The sequence below is a fragment of the Passer domesticus genome, chromosome 17, assembly GCF_036417665.1.
Source record: "Passer domesticus isolate bPasDom1 chromosome 17, bPasDom1.hap1, whole genome shotgun sequence".
NCBI classification, from domain to species: Eukaryota; Metazoa; Chordata; class Aves; order Passeriformes; family Passeridae; genus Passer; species Passer domesticus.
In genome coordinates this window covers 6193014-6211261 of record NC_087490.1, presented here as the reverse complement: position 1 = coordinate 6211261, position 18248 = coordinate 6193014, and the positions used below count along the sequence as shown (strand labels likewise).

The 18248-nt window shown below is 41.7% G+C and overlaps 2 protein-coding genes across 8 annotated transcripts in view; both read left to right on the top strand.

Annotated features, from left to right (window-relative positions):
* The window catches only part of LOC135282364 (protein HIRA), a 31749-nt gene extending 21888 nt beyond the window's left edge, over positions 1 to 9861 (top strand). For 3 of the 5 annotated variants that reach the window (XM_064392035.1, XM_064392037.1, XM_064392039.1), the window contains exons 16-25: positions 38 to 257; positions 995 to 1099; positions 1897 to 2045; positions 2739 to 2900; positions 3601 to 3659; positions 4653 to 4758; positions 5922 to 6044; positions 7008 to 7171; positions 8867 to 8955; positions 9451 to 9861. In XM_064392035.1, the coding sequence (XP_064248105.1) occupies positions 38 to 257; positions 995 to 1099; positions 1897 to 2045; positions 2739 to 2900; positions 3601 to 3659; positions 4653 to 4758; positions 5922 to 6044; positions 7008 to 7171; positions 8867 to 8955; positions 9451 to 9567 (1294 nt within the window). In that variant the 3' untranslated portion in view covers positions 9568 to 9861. The remainder of the gene's footprint in view (positions 1 to 37; positions 258 to 994; positions 1100 to 1896; positions 2046 to 2738; positions 2901 to 3600; positions 3660 to 4652; positions 4759 to 5921; positions 6045 to 7007; positions 7172 to 8866; positions 8956 to 9450) is intronic. The other 2 variants (XM_064392036.1, XM_064392038.1) reach the window with 1 other exon arrangement.
* A 1886-nt stretch (positions 9862 to 11747) lies between these two features.
* Positions 11748 to 18248, top strand: part of PPIL2 (peptidylprolyl isomerase like 2) — a 67988-nt gene continuing 61487 nt past the window's right edge. The window contains exons 1-6 of one of the 3 annotated variants that reach the window (XM_064392135.1): positions 11748 to 11827; positions 11884 to 11929; positions 12021 to 12070; positions 12432 to 12477; positions 13101 to 13163; positions 13325 to 13376. In XM_064392135.1, the coding sequence (XP_064248205.1) occupies positions 11898 to 11929; positions 12021 to 12070; positions 12432 to 12477; positions 13101 to 13163; positions 13325 to 13376 (243 nt within the window). In that variant the 5' untranslated portion in view covers positions 11748 to 11827; positions 11884 to 11897. Of the gene's footprint in view, positions 11930 to 12020; positions 12071 to 12431; positions 12478 to 13100; positions 13164 to 13324; positions 13377 to 18248 lie in introns of all 3 variants that reach the window. The other 2 variants (XM_064392136.1, XM_064392134.1) reach the window with 2 other exon arrangements.

Genomic DNA, 18248 nt, shown 5'->3' with positions numbered 1-18248 from the left:
TATATAACAACTTTTGGAATCAGCTTTTTTTTTACAGACTTTTTTTTTACAGACTGAAGGATCAGAATTTAATTAAAGACAATAAGCCCAAGGATATTCTGGAGAGCAGCAGTGACAGTGAGGAGAAGATTCCAGCTGTTAAACCACTCAGTGTACCCAAACGGAAACTGGAACTTGAGGGAGAAACAGTAGAAAAGAAGAAAAAAGGGAGGCCTCGGAAAGACTCCAGGCTTGTACCAGTAACTTTAACTGTTCAGGTGAAATATTTAACATTCACGTGGCTTTCAAAGTTCATTTAATAAAGTCAGTCCTGTGTTGACTTGTTCCATTGACTCAAAAAACACAAATCAGTCCCTCAGAAGTTTTAGCCATCCCTTTTCCATGCCTTTAAATTTATTGGTTTTTAGAATTTAAGCTTAGAAAAAGCAGGTGCACATGATGTGGCAAATGTGTTTATCTTTTATATAGATAAGTAGCTACTTACTAAAGGTCCCAGCATGCTATGTAATGCTAGCCTGCCAAAGGCTGTCTGGAGCAAAATGAAATGCCAACAGTTTTTGGTGGTGTATGATGGAGAGTGGTCCAAGAAGAAGAAAGTGGCTTAGATGTGGTGATTTAAATGGTTATAAATCTCCTCAGAATGCTGAAGTAGTTGCATTAGAGTTTCCAGCATTTTCAGGCATATAGATATCTGTGTTTTCAGTATCTAGAGCTTAGATTTCCCATGTAATACACCAGAGTTTTCATGAATTGGTTGCAGCTGAAAATAGGAGCGTTAAAAAAAAAAAGAGACCACTTCAAGTTTCTGTTTTTCTTTGATTCTTAGAAGCTATATTAAAAAACTTGTATTCATACAACTAATTGGGACATTTGCAATTGGCATTATTTGGAATTTTAAGAAAATTCTTTTTCAAGTCAATCTATTTGGTAGATTATATTTGGTTTTCACTTTTTTAAATAGAAAAATGTAACAATTTCTGCAATTTTTTTCCAGTCCCCAGCTACACTGGCCTCTGAGAAGGATGCTGCTTGCATCTCTGCACCAGCATTAGCACTTAAACTGCCAACCCCAATCCCACAGAAATCGTTTACTTTACAAGTAAGTGTCCTGCAAGGAAAAAACTTAATACTTTAAAAACAAACAAAAAAAATCCTGCAATCCTGCTTTCTTTTAAATATCCTAAGGTTATTCACATCCTTTCAGTTAACATTTGAATGCATGTATTTGTTCGAGCAAGCAAGATGGTAACACTTTAGCTTCTAAGAATATGTCTGTATGAGTACAGAAAATGGCAAATCAGCTAAAAATGGGTCACTTCTGACCCAGCTAAACTCCAAAGAGGAGTGAGAGCCTCTGGTTCATCAGTCCCTCCCTGGCTGCCAAAGTGTGTGCTGGAGATAAGAGTCTCTGGGGAGTGGCTGCTGCACTGTTACTGCAGTGCTGTTGGGAGTACACCACTGAGGAATAAAACCAGGGCTTTTCTGAGAGCTCTCTGGAGGTGCTCTGCATCTGAACAGTCATGTTTTAGCTGTTTATTAAACAGTTTTTAGGTGTGTTCAGGCTGTGGTAGTCTGGTTCCAATTGCAAGACTGTGGGGAGACTGGGCACATAGAGACTTGATCTGGTGCCCATAATTAGGAAGCAGAGACAGACTAGCACAGCCTTTCCTTATGTTTGTGCTTCAAACACAAAGAAATTACTTGTGTTTTAGGCAAGGCTGATTTTCAGAGGTCTGCTTCTTTTGAAGTTCCATGGTATATTTTGAACCCACATTAAAAAGAGAATGCCATACTTAAATGTGTTCTTAAAGACAGCATTGTTTTGGTTCTAATAGTAGTTGCTGCTTTTTTGAATAATTTTTTTTCCTCTTCCAAAAATTATTTTTTGTATTTCAGATAAGTTCAGATCCATCAATGTACCTTGAAGTGGAGAATGAAATGACCACAGTGGGGGGCTCAAAGCTGAGCAGGTTAAAGTGTAATCGAGAAGGGAAGGAGTGGGAGACAGTCCTGACCAGTCGAATCCTCGCTGCAGCAGGAAGCTGGTAAGAGAGTTGCTTTTGGAGCAAGGGGGGTCCTGAAGTCATTTTAGGTGTACAAAAGTACAGTTTACAGTTATTTTTCGTAATAAATATTTATGGGTAAAAGTGTGCACTGCTCTTAGTCTCAGGTTTTGCTTATAGAGTTAAATCCATGCAGTCTTAAAACATCACAATTCACATTAGCCAGTTACACCTATTTTCCTGTATTTTTACATTTTTCCTTTTAATTTCTTCGTTAAAGTTGACTAAATTGTAAATGACAGGTTTTCAAGTGCTAACTACTAAAGAATGAAAAATCTGAAATGGCATATTTGGTCATGTGAAAGTATTTTCCTGAGTCTTTTGCTATTTTTTCTCTTGTTTTTTCTCAATTTTGCCTAGTTCCAATTTCAGAGTTTCAACTGAAAGTGTATTTCTGAGCCTGAAAAAAAAGCAGCAGATTTTAAAGCTAAATACAAGTATAGCCTTGAGGGAGAGCTTATGTATAACCAAAAGCTTTACTGATATTTCCAGCTCTGTCCCTTGATCTGTTTAGTTCTCCTCTTGGTATCAAAAATTTTCTCTTAAAGCTGCAATACTTATTTTTTAGGGAATTAACCCAAGTTGTATGATAGCTTAAGAATTCAGCCTGGTTTTATGCTACATGCATTTGACAGCAATCAAATGTTTCTTGTTTATTTGTTTGTTTTTTTCCAGTGAGATTGTAACTGTGGCCTGTGAGAAACGAACACTGTCAGTATTTTCAGCTTGTGGTCGTCGCCTTCTTCCTCCCATCGTCTTGAACACACCCATTTCCACCCTGCACTGCACAGGGTCCTGCATCATGGCTCTCACCACTGCTGCTACGCTCTCTGTTTGGTAAGGCCATGTTCTGAGCTACCTTCAGTCGTGTCCCTGCACTGCTCCTGGGACCACATCAGGTCTGAACACAAGTCCAATTTTGAGTAGAATATGCAGAGTTAACTGGGCAGGACTGGTTCTGTTTCAGCAAAATCCTGTTTCTGTGCTGACAGTCCAGAATATTGAACTTCATTCTAGAATGAGGATAAAGAATCAGCTGGAGGTCACTGGTTTAAATGCTTGTGATGCATGTGGAATGGACTGGGGAGGTTGGGAAGAGAAGTATGGCTTCTTCCATCTTCCATCACACTTTACCAATGAAGCACATGAGTTTCAGAGTTAAAGTACTCCAGCCATTTTCAAGATGCCAAGATAAAAACACTGGTAACTCGTTTGCAGTTGTTGAACTCAATCTAATGTCTCAGGCAAGTCAGAGCTCCTAAAGGAGTTATTTAGATCCTGTTTGCTTTGTTGTAATGAGGTTTCCTGCTAAAGAGCCATAAAAATTGTTCTCTGCTATTAACTTCTGTCTTGCCATAAGGGGTTTAAGTTTGCCAAAATAATTTTGTCAAAGCAATAAAGAAAATGTCAAAACAAAAAACTAAACAAACTCCCAACCCCCCACTTTGTCATGAATAGTGAAAAAGTGCATTTTTATAAAGATTTTGGAGTTTTCAGTTGTTTGTTGGCTGCAGACTTATCCTTTTGTCTTTTTCAGGGATGTTCACAAGCAGACAGCCATTGTTAGAGACGAGTCTTTGCAAACAATATTTTCAGGTAATAAAAAAGTCCTTTAATTACCAACCTTTGAGCCCACTTGTACTATTTAGTGCCATTTATGGATATGCTGAAATTTTATGAAACCTGAAAAGCCTAAACAATAATTTCCCTTCATTATTGTGTAGTAAAGGGAAGTTCTTGAAATAACAGTGATGACAATATCAGTGAGTAGCAAACTTGTGTGAGATTCTGTAGCTTATAGTCTGCCTTGCTTCTGTGGAAATTCAGTGTTGTGAAGATCACAAAATAAATACGTAATGTAAATCTGCTGTTACAGCAATTTCTCTGTGTAATTTGCATGTTTATTGTCTCAGTGCTGAACAACAACTGATTGTCTTCTGATTCATTACTTAAAAATCTTCAGTTTCAATCACTGTGCCATCTGGCACAACACAAATCATCAGAAAAGCAGTGTCTCAGAGTACCTTAGCTTCTGGTTTAGCTTTAATCCATGCAGTACTAATCCAAACCAGCTAGAAAGCAGTTGTATTAGCAGTTTGCAAATGTCATCATTAGAAGTTACATGCACAAGCCCTGGGCTTGGAGTATGCTGGGAAATGAGACTCCAGCTATGCCACTTACACCGTGCTCTTAGAGAGCACACTTTTCTAAATAGGCTGGGGTTTATAATTTTAACTTAATGGGAAAAAGAAAGCTAAAGGCTTCTTGGGTTACAAAAGACGTGGCAGAATTGCTGAAGATTTTTCCCTAGGTAAGGAGAATGTTCCTGATTAAGCCCATGTTCTATATAAATTGCAGCATCAAGATTGATAATGTATTTTGCAAAATTGAAGTTAATGCTACTGCACTGAGCCTGGTGCTTGCCATCATTAGCTTGTGTCTTGACCTTCCTATCAGTGCTTGAGAACAGCATTGAACCTTTTTCTGTTAGTTGCTGTAATTGATAAGAAGTGGTAGATACCATTTTTTACCATTATGAGTCTTGGGCAAGGCTCCAAAAGAAACACTTTGGTCTGATCTGACTTGCAGGAAGTGATGCAACTGTCTCTCAGATCTTGCTGACTCAGCATGGAATTCCTGTCATGAGCATGTCTGATGGGAAGGCATACTGCTTTAATCCTTCTCTTTCTACATGGTAAGTCATGGATTGTTTCCTGCTTTTGCACCCCAGAGGAGCTGACGTGTTCTGATTTACTGGGAAGAGATCATTCTACTTCAGAGCCATGGAAGAGTCAGTACTAAACACCAGAAAAGGCTGCACAAGAGTCTGTGTCTTGTTCAGATGGGCTTTCCCCATGGAAAGGCATAAGTTCCTGTGAAAAATTTCCATGGGTAAATTATTTACAGGATCTTTTCAAAACAGGTTCTTTGTTGTCTTCCTAAGAAGAAAGAAAACATGTTGTAATCCTAATATAATTGTTGTAATTAGTGTAATGAGCCTGCTGGATGAAAGGGCTTATTGTTTTAACTCCTCCTTAGAATAATTGTTGCTATTCAACTACTCAAAGCAAATCCTCTGGAAAAGGAAAACTACCCTATTTGTTTATTAAGGGAGTAAGGAGCAGGGGACAGACTCTCAGCCATAATTCTGAATTTGCTGCTATTTCTTAGTTTGTACCACAGCTTGGGAAGTGTATAAAAGAGCAATGTGTTTAGTCATCATAAAAATTTGGACATGATAAAGCAGCAAAGGGTGTTTTAAATATTTGTATATATTGTAATATAAATATATTACCCCTGTGCTGTATGAAATCTAAACTTAGCATTTGTTTGAACCACTCTTCCTCCTGGCATCTCAAGCCAGTGAAGATGATATCCTTGATTAGGTGTGGAAATGGCAGCTGTAATGTCAGCTCCCTCCATATGAAGGGATAGCTGTAATTATGGAAAAGATTGTCAGTGTGTGTTTGTCTGGTGGGGGGGGAGACCTGACATAAGGTAAAAATGAAGTTGTTAATGAGAAAGTCATTACCTGTGTTCACACATCATTCTGGGTCATGACTTCTTATTAGATTGTAAAATGGCAAGGAGAAAGTTAATTTCCTTCCCAATGAATGGTAAATTATATTATGTAATTAATATTTTTAACTTCAGGGGTAGCAGGAACACACCACAAGCAGAATTTGGACGTGTAGTGGGAATAATCAGGGTCCCTGGAATTCCTGAGCCACTTCAGTGATATTTTTTTGGTTATCTGTGAAAACACAAACCCAGTTCTGAGGCAGAGCAGAGCTGGGTCTGCTGACCTTGCCGTTTGCACTCCTCACACTTGTTTTTTGGTTGTTTGCTCTTTTCCAGGAATCTTGTTTCTGACAAACAGGACTCTCTAGCACAATGTGCAGACTTCAGGACTAGTTTGCCATCTCAAGAAGCCATGCTGTGTTCTGGGCCCTTGGCTGTGATACAGGGACGCACCTCAAAGTACGCGCGCCGCGCTCGTGCCGCCAGCCTGGCTGGGTTTGCTCGTGGCCTTATTCACCTGCCTGGATCACTGAGCTCCTTCTTGAAATGCCAGTGGCTCTGAAAGGATCAGTCCTTCACACAGTGGTTTTTTAATTCTTTGCATGTTGTAGTCTGTATCTTAATGTTATGAGATTGTTTGGGGGGCAGGAAAGCATGCTCTAAATAGAATCATTTGAAGGCTCCTCTTTATTGGATGGGTAAGGTATTGGACAATTCTGTTATACTTTTATTAGCTAAACTGCATTTTTTTTTACATTTTGCATTTTCATTTTTAGTTTACTAGCTTTCTGGAGTAGGCCTACAATTTTTGAATAGTTCAGTTGGCCTCAAAGAATCTGTTAATGAAGTCTTTGAGAAAGTTGAGATATTAGTCATCTAGTGAGTATTTTTAACTTGTGAAAATATCACCAAGGAATTGTGTGAGCCAGAGCAGATTCCTGTAGGTAGCTTTATAGCCCATCCTGCCTTGGATTTGAATTAGATTTCCCAGGCATATTTCTTTGCTATTTCTGCCCTTCACATCCAAGTTTAACTTTTTTCCAGAGAGAAACTGTGTAGTGTTGTATGCTTTTATTGCTGTTCTCATGAGGGGAAGGGGAGTTCATTGTGAAAAGCATTTGAAATATAAACAATCAATACTCTTTTTGAGAGAGAGAGACTATAACAGAATGAAAAATTACCTTTTTGAAAAAAATTCTAATAACTAGTTACTTTTTTCAAATTAGCTTTCTTATGACAATGTGCTTGTATGCGAGAAATCTGAATGCAAGAATCTGTAATCATACTGTATGCAAGAAATTTAAATGCTTTATGTCTTGTGTGCCTCTGAAAGATCAGTGCAGTATAGCTAGTGCTACAAAAAGATATATTCCTTAAACTTGTATCTGATTTTATGGCACATTAATCTTTTTGGTTTTGCAGTTCAGGAAGGCAAGCTGCAAGATTGTTCTCCATGCCTCATTTAGTGCAACAAGAAACAACACTTGCATACCTGGAGAACCAGATAGCAGCAGCACTTATGTTACAGTCCAGTCACGAATATCACCACTGGCTCCTTATCTATGCACGGTACCTAGTTAATGAAGGTGAGACCTGCCAGGCTCTGGTGCTTCTCTGCAGCTCTGATGGGCTTCTAAGAAACACTGTTCATGTCATGTATATGTATGATTGCCCTTAACATCCTCCTTTTAGCACTTGGCTTCTGGACTCGGGTTTGCTTAAAACCAAAACAAATTGCATTTTCTTCTGCAATGCTCAGTCCTCAGGAGTCCTGTTGGACACAGTGACTGGGGACAGACTGTGGTTGGGGAAGCAGTGCCATCTGCAGATCCAGTAATGGCAATTGCATTGTAAAACAGCCCAGTGGTCTGTCAGGCACATCCTAGCTATTGTCTGGCAGCAGCTATAGATGTTTCAGGGAAACCAGGAGGATTGTAAAATGCATAACCCTCTTCAGCCAGCTGACAGCTGATGCCTGACGTGAGATGGAGGGGTTGCTCAGTCTCTGACACTTTGTACTCGAGCACATAAAACTGCAGAGAATTTGCTTGTGTTGCTTGCACTTCATTCTTTTTTTTACATTCTAAAATTTTTAGTGGTGCCACCAGTACTGTTTGTACTGGTGAATTCCATGTGTTAAATTCTCTGAGGAAGGAAACACACAAGAAAGGTTCCTTGTGTCTATTTTATACTTGAATACACTTTATCTCTATGCTGTTATGTTAAATAAGGTTAACCAACTGACTTTATACTTCTTGGATTTTAAAGATCTCTGTTGTATCTCTGCCTGTCTACATTCATAATTTAGTAGTTCCCCTTGTATTAATTCAGCCTTACTCCTCACCTTGCATAATCATACTGCACAGAGGGAAATGAAATGGTTCACGTTATGCCACCTAATAGGTGTTGGCAGAATTAAAATCAAACTTATTAATTCTTCCCTTTTGACCCTTACCTTATTTAACAGGAGAGCTTGTTGAACTGCATGTGGTTCTCTCTGTCCTTCCCCAGTTGAAATTAAAATGTTCTTTTTCTTGGGTCGTATGTTAAAGAGATTGTGCTTTTAAAAGCCTTCATGAACTGAGAACCTCTGCTGCATGCACTGGGTTCCTCTGGCACCTCCAAATGTTGCTGCCATGGATGGATGTCACAAAATCTGTGCTTTGCCAGATGTGTATTGCTGCTTCACTAATTTTCTAGAGCTGATGAACTTTGAACATTGCACATCCTATTACTGACCCTTTATTCTTATGATTATTTCAACATCTACTGAATTCTAATCCGTTAAAATACTTGATCTAGTATATGTTGATTGGAAAGTTACTCTTGAATAGACTTTGTTTCCTACAAGGGAATTCCCCCCTCTGATTTTTGGGTAAATAAAGGTGGCCCAGAAACTGTGTGTGGTTTTATTAAAGGTGTTTTGGTTTTTAAAAAGTTGGTATGTTTGTGTGGGAGAAGACACTGAGGTTGAGATCAGGGCAGCTCTTATAACAAGCTGGAGTAGTTACTTCAGACTTCAGTTTTTCTCCCTGTTGTAAACCATCTTTAGCAGTGGGTTTGATTTTGAGAACCTTAAATAAGACCATTCAGAGCTCAAAATCATCTTATATTTAAAAAAAATTGCTGTAAGAATAATAATATAACTTTCCAGAAATCAATGTATTGGGCTTTATTTTATTCCAGATACTTGTAATTCTTTCCTGAATGTTGTCTGCTACATTGTGGAGTGGTTGTATGTAGTGAAATGCTGTCAAATGTGATTTTATTTCTGTCTCCAGGGTTTGAATATCGTTTGAGAGAATTATGCAAGGATTTACTGGGTCCAGTCCATTACTCAGCTGGAAGTCAGTGGGAATCAACAGTTATGGTAAGTCCTGATCATAGTTTAATGAAGAACAAGGAAGAGTTTCCCATAAAAATGATCCTTTCCATACTCTGCTCTGATCACATAAGCAGGATTTCTCCCATGGCACTGAGATTTATTCCATGTGAAGCCACAGGCAAATGCTTGTTGCCCCAGTGTCAGTTCTGGTGCTGTCTTGAGTATCACACAGATGAAGGAGAGTTGCATGATCAGCTCTCCACATTGTTGAGACAGCAGCTTTGAAATAGGCACATGCCAAAGACATCTTCCCTCTCAGAACACAGCCTGGAGTCTGGAGCTGCAGAGGCTGCTCCAGCTTCCTGAGTGTGCAAGTGTAAAGACAGTTTTTATTCTGGGAGTCATGGAAGCAGAGTGAGAACATAAAATGCACAGATCTCTCTAGGCAGGAAAAGGGGCATGAATCTTAGAGAGCTCCATGGAACATGTTAATGATAACAAATAATAGATTCTGAGGATACTTTTGTGTTTTCTGTGCAGGGTTTACGGAAGAGAGAACTATTGAAAGAGCTTCTTCCTGTTATTGGACAGAACCTCCGCTTCCAGAGGCTTTTCACAGAGTATCAAGAGCAGCTGGACATCTTGAGAGACAAGTAGCACGTCCCCAGATTTTCCCTGCGGGGCCTGGTCCGAGTGAAACTGCTGAACAGCATTCCCAGAGGCAGGAGAGGAGCGAGAGCCCGGCCAGGGGGCACTCCTGAAGAGGGGCTGTGCCGCAGAGGTCCCAGCGGATCCTGGAAATGACGAGTGGAGGAGCTCGACAGTTTCCCCAGTGAAACTTGACCATTGAAGCTGTGACCTCTGTTTCTATGGAAAGTCATGGATATGTACTTCAGGGGGATCCTTTTGGATCTGGATCTCATTTGATATTAAAACTAGCTGAGAACTGTTTGTGCGGTTTCTTGGATGTCCTGTGAAAAGCACAGTACTTCAGAGTACACTGAACAGCATATTTAACCCTGTTTGGGGTTTTTTGCCTGAGGATTTATTGAGGCTCAACACTATATTAAATTAGATGAATGAGCCACGTAAAAAGAAATTTCATAAATATTAAGGTATTATGCAGCCAATAGACTTTCCTGTGAATATAATAATAATAAGAGGCTGTTCTAACACATGGACTATTTTTGTACTAGAATTTGCTAACTTGTAATATGGAATTTTATTTGGCCAATAATCAGGCTATCACTACAAAGTCATCTTGTAGGAGTTTAATTACAAAGGCTATGTTTCAAAGTAATTCTACCAAATTAACATGTCATCATCAGGTTTTTAATTTTTCAATGTTTGTAAAAGGCATTTGGGGGGAGGGGGAGGGATACAATGGGGTGGCTCTTTTTGTAAGTACAAAATAAAAGAACATTGCATTGGTTTAAAAAAAAACAAAACAAAAAGCAAAAACATGGTCTTGAATTATTGCAAAGAGCACAGGCATCTCCAGAAATGTCAACACAGGCTGAATCATGGTAATGTGTCTGGAAAAAAATAATTTTGTCTGGATGATCTTTCCTCAGAAAGCACGATCAGACAAGTGCTGGTGATGTCTGTGGACAGCTCCAGTGTTTGTCCCTGGAGCCCATCTCGGCTGAGGGAGCAGGAGCTGTGGGAATGTTCATCCATCCTCTGGGGCAGAGCCAGCAGGCTCCCTCAGCCCTGAGCAGCCTGCACTGCAGCGAGGAGGGAGCTTTGCAGTTATGGCTGTGTTCCTTGTGGAGTGCTTTTGGAATTCCACTGAAAACAAGTCAAGTTGTTTTTCCAGAGTGTACTTGGTGCTGGGACAGGAGCAAGTGAAGGTGTTGGTTCTTTGGATATGCCTCAACGCCTTGCTTTGAAATGTTTTTGAGTAAAAGAATCAAAATTATTAAGCGTATTTAAAGGCTTGTAAAAGGGCAGTTTCTCCCCATAACATCTAGCAAACCATATCCTTCCCCCTCAGCCAGGACAAGGAGTAGCTGTGCTGCTGTGGCCAGAGTGTCTGATAGTGAGAACCAGATGTAATGTTGTAAATCATTCATGTGCTGCTGCCAATTAGACTGCACTGCTGGGAACAGGTATTCTGTTCCTCAGAGGAGAATTATAACATCACAGAATCATGGACTCTCAGAAATCATTTAGTACAACCCCTGCAAGCAGAGCAGGTTGTGCTCACCTTGTGCTGAGGGTGCAGCCAAGGAGCAGCTGATGGGATTGAAACAGGAGCTGAACATCTGGGGAGAAGGGAGCCTGCTGCAGTCCCTGGGGTCTGGCTGTCTGCTTCCATGGATGGCACTCAGTGGCTCTGTGGGCAGCTGCCAGGGTGATGGTTTAACAGGGAAAGAAAAAAAAAGCATGAATGGATTTGGAGGTGTTTGATGAGGGAAAGCTCCGGGACAACTGGCTGTTTTCTCCTGCCAAAGGTGAGGGATCAGGGCTGTGATCATCCTCTGTTCAGCCTTGTGCCGGTCACACCAGTCTTGTAATGAAGGCTCTTTAATGGGATTTAAAGGTAATTAGCTAAGGGACAGTAAATTCTTTGTCGTTAAGTCTTTGAAGAGACACTGAAGTGCTTTTTTGTGAAGAGCTGTACCCATATTAATACACCAAGTATATTTTTCTACCCATTTTTTCTTGGGAGGTTCCATCACTGCCCAACAGACCAGACACACAAAGATTTTTAAATTCCAGGCACGAAAACACGTTTTAGTGAAGCGGCAGCCCTGCACGGCTGCTCTGAGGCTGAGCATGCCCGGCCTGCGGGCCCGGAACGCGCCTGCCGCCGCCGGTGTTTCCGCGCCGCGGCCGTTCCGCGGCGCACCGGCGGAAGGCGCGGGCCGGGCAGGCTGAGGCGCGGGCGGGCCGGGCAGGCCGAGCCGGGCAGGCCGAGCCGGGCAGGCCGAGCCGGGCAGGCCGAGCCGGGCAGGCCGAGCCGGGCAGGCCGAGCCGCCGCCATGGGCAAGCGGCAGCACCAGAAGGACAAAATGTGAGCGGGGGACAGCGCGGGGGAGAGCGCGGGGGGCCGGGCCGTGCGGGGCCGTGTGTGGGCCGCGCTCAGTGACCGCTCTGTCTCGCAGGTACATCACGTGCGCCGAGTACACGCAGTTCTACGGCGGCAAGAAAGCAGGTGAGGGTGAACGGGCCCTCCCTCAGAGCCCCGGCTGCCGGGCTCCGAGCCCCTGGGCAGGGGTGGCACAGCCCTGGGCCGGGACTGTGCCCGCTGCTGGGGCAGAGCCGGAGCCTTGATTCTCGCATTTAAACTCAGCGCTGGCGGGCTGTCAGAGCTCTGGTTTGAGCTTTTCCCGGCAGTATAACATCAGTTCGGAAATGTTAGTTACAGTTTTGCAAGCTTTAGCGTATTTATCCTTGTCATCAGTAACTTGCCATCGGTTATGTAACAATATGTAACTTTCAAATGTTTCTTGATTACTTAGAATACCATGTGTTTATTAAAATCTGTTGTGTGGGTTTTCTTGTTCCGTAAACAGACCTTCCACGAACCAATTTTAGACGTTTATCATTTGATCACTGCAGGTAAGACAACAAATTTACATTATCATTATTTAATGACACATCTATTTATCAGGCTGTTGACACTGAACTAAAGCCGTGTTCTTTCTAAAGTAACTAAAGCAGTTACTTACATTGCCTTATGCCTGCTGTGGCAGTAGTGTAGCAAGAAAAAAGTTGAATGAGAAGTAAAACAGAGTCTGCATGACCTGTGATCAGTGTCTGCAGAGGTTGGAGCTGATGGCTGAAGGATACACAAGTGCTGAAATAATGCAGAACAATTGCTGTGTATGTCCCGGTCTTTCAAATCTGTGTCCTCAGGGCTCAAATCTGCTTGTCCCTGCTCAGAATATGCTTGGTCAGTCACTCATCTTGCTAAGATAGAGATTAATAGATTGAAGAATATTTCTGCTCTTTTCTTCTGTTTAGAGTTTACTGCTTGAAGTGCAGGAGTGAAGGACGAGAGTTGGTAGAAGTGGGTTAGAAATCCTTGTAAGTTGGGTAGTTGAGGAAGTTGCCTCCATACCTATGAGCTGGGAGGTGCCAGGGTTGTGGAAGCATCCCTAACAGGGGATGCTGAGTGTGATTGCCAGTCACATCGTGATTTCCATTGGTTTTGCTAACAAGGTTTGTTCTCGTTTTTCTAGTTTGTCTCTGCAGCCGTTTGAATACCCAGTTTGCACACCAGATGGGACAGTCTTTGACATCCTGTAAGTTCCTGTCTGTACTTAGCTTTATTTTCGTGTTGTTGAACAGGTTACAGCTACGTAATCATCATTTAGTCTTAGCAATTTGGCAAAAACAGTCATGGCCATCAGTAGAGGTTTCTGATGGTGCTTGTCATGAATTACTTTATCCCTTCTCTTTTCAGGAGCATTGTACCTTGGATAAAGAAATATGGAACCAATCCAATCACGGGAGAAGTAAGTAATGATGGGTGGATTCACATCATGTCTTTGCTTTCTTTATGCTCAGTTTTTTATTTAATGTGTTAGAGAAACAAAAATAAAGACGTGTGGAAGAAAGGAGAGCACTACCTCTATTTATTTTCTGTAATCTGATTGTAAATGGGGCAGAGGTGAGTGGTTCATTTACATGCACTCTCAGGGTATCTTTCCTGCCTTCCAGCTGTGGCATAATGAACATCTGCACAGATGGAAATACAGACTGTTGGTAATGCTGGTGCTGCCCAGAAAGCCTGACTGGTCATTGATGGAAAAGATTCTCCTGCTGCCTCATATAAGCACAATTCTGGTCCCTACAGGGCAAGGGGCTCCACCTCTCCATCTGGAATTAAACTTGCAGCAATGTTTCCTAGCCCAGAGGATATTTGGCATCATGCAGGTTAAGGAGATTAATAGATGATGTTAGGGATGGTAAGCTTACACTACAAAATCTTTTGAGTTATCCTGGCAGCATATTTCAGAAAGCTTCTGTCATGATGGTTCACTGTGAAAGAAAGCTTTATGGGTTTCTCCTCCCTTTTTCTGCATAAATGATAATTGTGAAGGGATTACTTTCTGTAGCAGCATGAAATGCTAAAACACTGAATAAACATGAAGTACAGGAAGTATTTCCCTGTTGGAATTATCTTTTTTGTAATGTCTTAAAGTGCATTGTTTATGAGGGTATAGAGGTGGAGCTGTTGCCCGAGCGACTGAAATTTCCTGTCCTTCAGTGTGTGCAGTCACTTTTGCAGGCACTGGGTGGCAGCCGTTGCCCAGGATTGGGGAGGTTTGCCCTCCCTCTGGCTGAGATTCCTTCTGAAATACCTTGCGTTCGATTAAAGATTTTCCCCTCACACGGGTACGAGGGAAAGCTAAATACAGATGCAACATTCCAAACTCTAAACATGAACAACCTGTCTGAGACTTAATATCTTCCTGCAGGTGTGTTTGTGCAATGGTGGGGTGATTGAAGGTCTTTCTTCACACTTGATGAGGCCAGTGTGTTGTTGAGAAGGAAGTAAATTGCAGCTATTTCACTTGTTTTCACCAGCCTCTCACCACCTTGCTGCTCTCTGCATTGCTTGGGAGTTTTGGGGTGTTACCAGATCAATGTTTTTTACTCAGAGCAGCTCATTGCAGACTGTGAGCCATGATGTTGTTTAAAATTGCTTCAAGTAAATGCTAAGCAAGAAGTGTAATGTGGCTGTGTTGTGTAATGGCGAGAGAGGGAGACTGTGCATAATGTACTTGGTGAACCATAAATGCTTAAATGAAGTCAGGCCTTGAGACCTGTTAGTTCAGCAGACTTGTGCTTCTGTAGTTGATCTGCAGTGCTCTTCCAGCTCTCCTCAATGTGTGTCCTCCCTTTTGCTCTGTATCAGTGTCTGGGGAGCCCTTTCTTCCCCCCTCTTGTTCTGTGGTGGGCTGGTGCTGTACAGCTCTCTCCTCCACAGGACCAAGGTGTTCCAGATGAGCTGGAAGAGAAAGGAGACCCTTGTTCTCCAGAACAGCACACAGCCCTGCTGAATTCAGCTCTGTGGAGCTCGAAGTTGAAGAGTGGGGTTGAAAGAGGGATTATAATTTAGACTTTGTTTCCCAGAAGGGTAGCTCAGGTTTTTGGAAGAGTAGAGTGACATTGGTCAGAATTGGGATAGGAGTGCTGGGTGGGTGGCAGAGGAAGTCAGTGAACTGAGCTTGTGCATCTCTGGACTGTTCTGTCCTCTGTTGAATCTGCCACTCTGTGTGCACCCTCTGTTCCCTGTGCAGCTTGTTCATGGAAACCAGAAAGAATCTTTTGTAATGAATTGGTGACTTGGTGAAACTCAGGACTCCGGGTTTATCTAGAAAGGAATTGAGCCAGATGAGCTGCAATGCCATGTTGTGTACACTAACTTGTGGAGTTACTTTGCACAGGTTGGTGATGAAGCTCTGGAGACTTTTTGCATTTATTTGAAGTACAAAATAGTAATGAAACCCTTTGTGGCTTGTACTTCTCTAATTGTGGTTTGCTACAGGACAGATGCTTTAGAGAACTCAGGAGACTACTTGGAAATGAGGGGTTAATGGTGCACTCTTGGCACTCACTAGTTCTGTCTAGCTGCCTTATTTCTGAGGTGGACCCCTCAGTGGAGAACTGGAGAGCCTTGCAGTCATTAAGATATTTATCTTTGCTGTGCTCCAGGGGATAGGACCGTTAGTCTTTTATTAATTGGAAGTCTGTGAACTGATCTACAAGGGACTTCTCTGATTCTTCTGAATCCTGAATTATTGGACTAGTCTTTGTTTTTCAAGAAATGCTGCAATTCAAATCACTTGATCTTTGTCTAGAATTTACCATGAGCTATTCTAGAAAGTAACTTTAGATTTATTCCTACCCCCTCCCTTGTTAACAATGCATTGTGGTAAAAAATGCTTGTTTTACTGCTACACCAGTAATTTTGGAAGAAGTGGTGCATTTCTCACAGCCGAACTAGAGTCTGTCAGTTGGCATTGTCTCACTTACTTTTTCTGTCAGCTTTGTCAGGACACTGCCCTGGCTTATCCTTACACTAAAATTGCATAAAATAAAGTGGAAAGTGATAGTTAGCTCATTCCTTTTTACTGACAACAGCACTTTGGCTTCTTGGGCTTGCAGAGAGTTGCAGGCTTGCCAGGACGTTTCATCAGTGACGTTGTGACAGCCTGACCAGCATGGCACATGAGGCAGCCAGCTGGGCCCAGCATACCTGTTTCCAGGAGTGAGATTGGCCAGAGCATGTCTGCTTGGTTGGAATCTCAGATATGAACAGATGATAGATCAGCATGCCTTTTGACAGGAATTTCAAGGAAAATTGGTTGTCTTTGTTGCATGGGTATGTTCTATGTGGGCTGAGCTATTTTTCCTCCTGTTCATTGTAATGTGTCTGATGTCAATACCTATTTTTTCCACTCTGGTTCAGTGACATTCTGACTGTGTGGGCAGGCCAGATTGTTGTGGCTGTACTTTCAGACCCTATCAAGGCTCTGTAACCTTGGGCAAATATCTCTGTTCCTTTGTCTCAGAAGTAGCTACTGTCTTTGTCCCTGCTTCCTTCTTTTCTGTGGGAATTTAACTCTTTTGGACAGTGGGAAGCCAGTTAATTTGATTTAGTTCAGTTAATTTAGCCTGGCCTATGAGTCAGGTTAGGAGACCTGAAGATGCCATGTGGTGGATTTATGAGACTGAGGGTCCCATTGGTGGTCTGAATGAGGCAGAGCAGAATTTGTGTTGTGCCCTGTCTTGTGCAAGGTTGGGATCCCGACCTGCAGGCCAGAGAGGGCATTTTCTTAAGTGTCACAAGGTTTTAGCTTCTCACTATGTTAAGAAGGAAATTTTTTATGAATTCCTGGGGTGTTTTACAGGTTAGAAAAGCCTTTTGCTTGGTCTGCCTCTGAAGATAACCATAAAGAGGAGTCTGGTGCATATGATGAAGTAATAGAAGGCAGAGCCACTGACATGGAAAATGAGAACCAGCTTTGGAGTCAGAAGGCAAAAAATCCCTGACTTTTCCCAGTGAGACATCTGCCTTTTAAAAAGAGACAGCTGGACACAGAGCAAAGCTCTGTGTACAATATAAATATTTGCTATTTTTCTCCCACACTTTAATCCTGTATTTACCAAATAAAGCTGACTTGGGGTGAAATTATGACTAACATGATCAAATAATGGCAGTACAGGTGCCTGGCTCCTGCAGTAAGCCTGTCTGATCCAGGCTTTGGAAGCACCAGAGAGCTTGTACCTGCAATGCCCTGCAGCACTGACAGCCTGCAGTGGACACCTCCTCCCTCCAGCACTGCTCACGAGGAATGTAAACAGTGCCCTTTTTTTCAATCATTTGTTTGAAGTAAGGTCAGTGAGATGATGCTTGTCATAATAATTACAGGCACTTTCAAAACCTATAACTTCTTACCCACAAAAGAAAAAAATTGCAGCTACATCTGTTATTTCAAAACTTGGAAAAGCATTCTCAAATACATTCCTTAAATATATTTATCTTCCAAATGCTGATGGGTATTGTTACTTCATTTTGTTGTTGAAATCATTATTTCTTTTCAATTTGGTCAAGTAGATTTCAGTGAGTTTCACAGATCCCATACAGATCAGTTACTGGTTTTGCAGTGAAGCTTGCTGACCAGGTTTAATGAAGAGGATCTGAAGAAGATTACTGTGCAATTCTTTTACTGTTTATTTGTTAATTCCACTTAAAAAGTGAACAAACAACCTTAAATTTTTTTTTTAAGGCACTAAAAAAGTCTTTGGCTATCTAAGTAAGGGAAATCCTGTCTGAAAAGGATGCAGAAATTGGAGCAAAGGTGAAACTCCTTAAACAGAGAAGTGTTTTTACCATGTTTGTGTTTTGAAAACATAGAGATAGAAATAGAAAACATTGATAACTGTTTCTTCACCTGGGGAGTGAACATAATGAGAAACAGGGCTTAGGTATTTTTTCTATTTTGCAATATTCTGAATAAAGAAACTGTAGTGTGTGAGCAATGTGGGAAATACCAAGTAGGAACAGGTGTTAAACTAGAGTTTAAGTTCCAGCCAGGACTTTATGGTTCACTACTATTGCTTTCCAACTCTGTCACATAATCAGTGCAGGGTCCCTGTGTTTCAGGAGTGGATTCCTGAAAGTGGGTTGGATGAGCTTCACACATTACTGAGTCAGAGGTGTTGAGATCACATCACAGGCAAAACTCATCCAACCCTGAGTCAAGTGGGACGAATCTCAGGCCTGGGCTGGGAGGAGGAGAAGTTCCAATTTCACGTGGCCCTTACTGGCTAAATCAACAGTGACAATGGCTTTTAACTCAGTTCATATGGTCTGT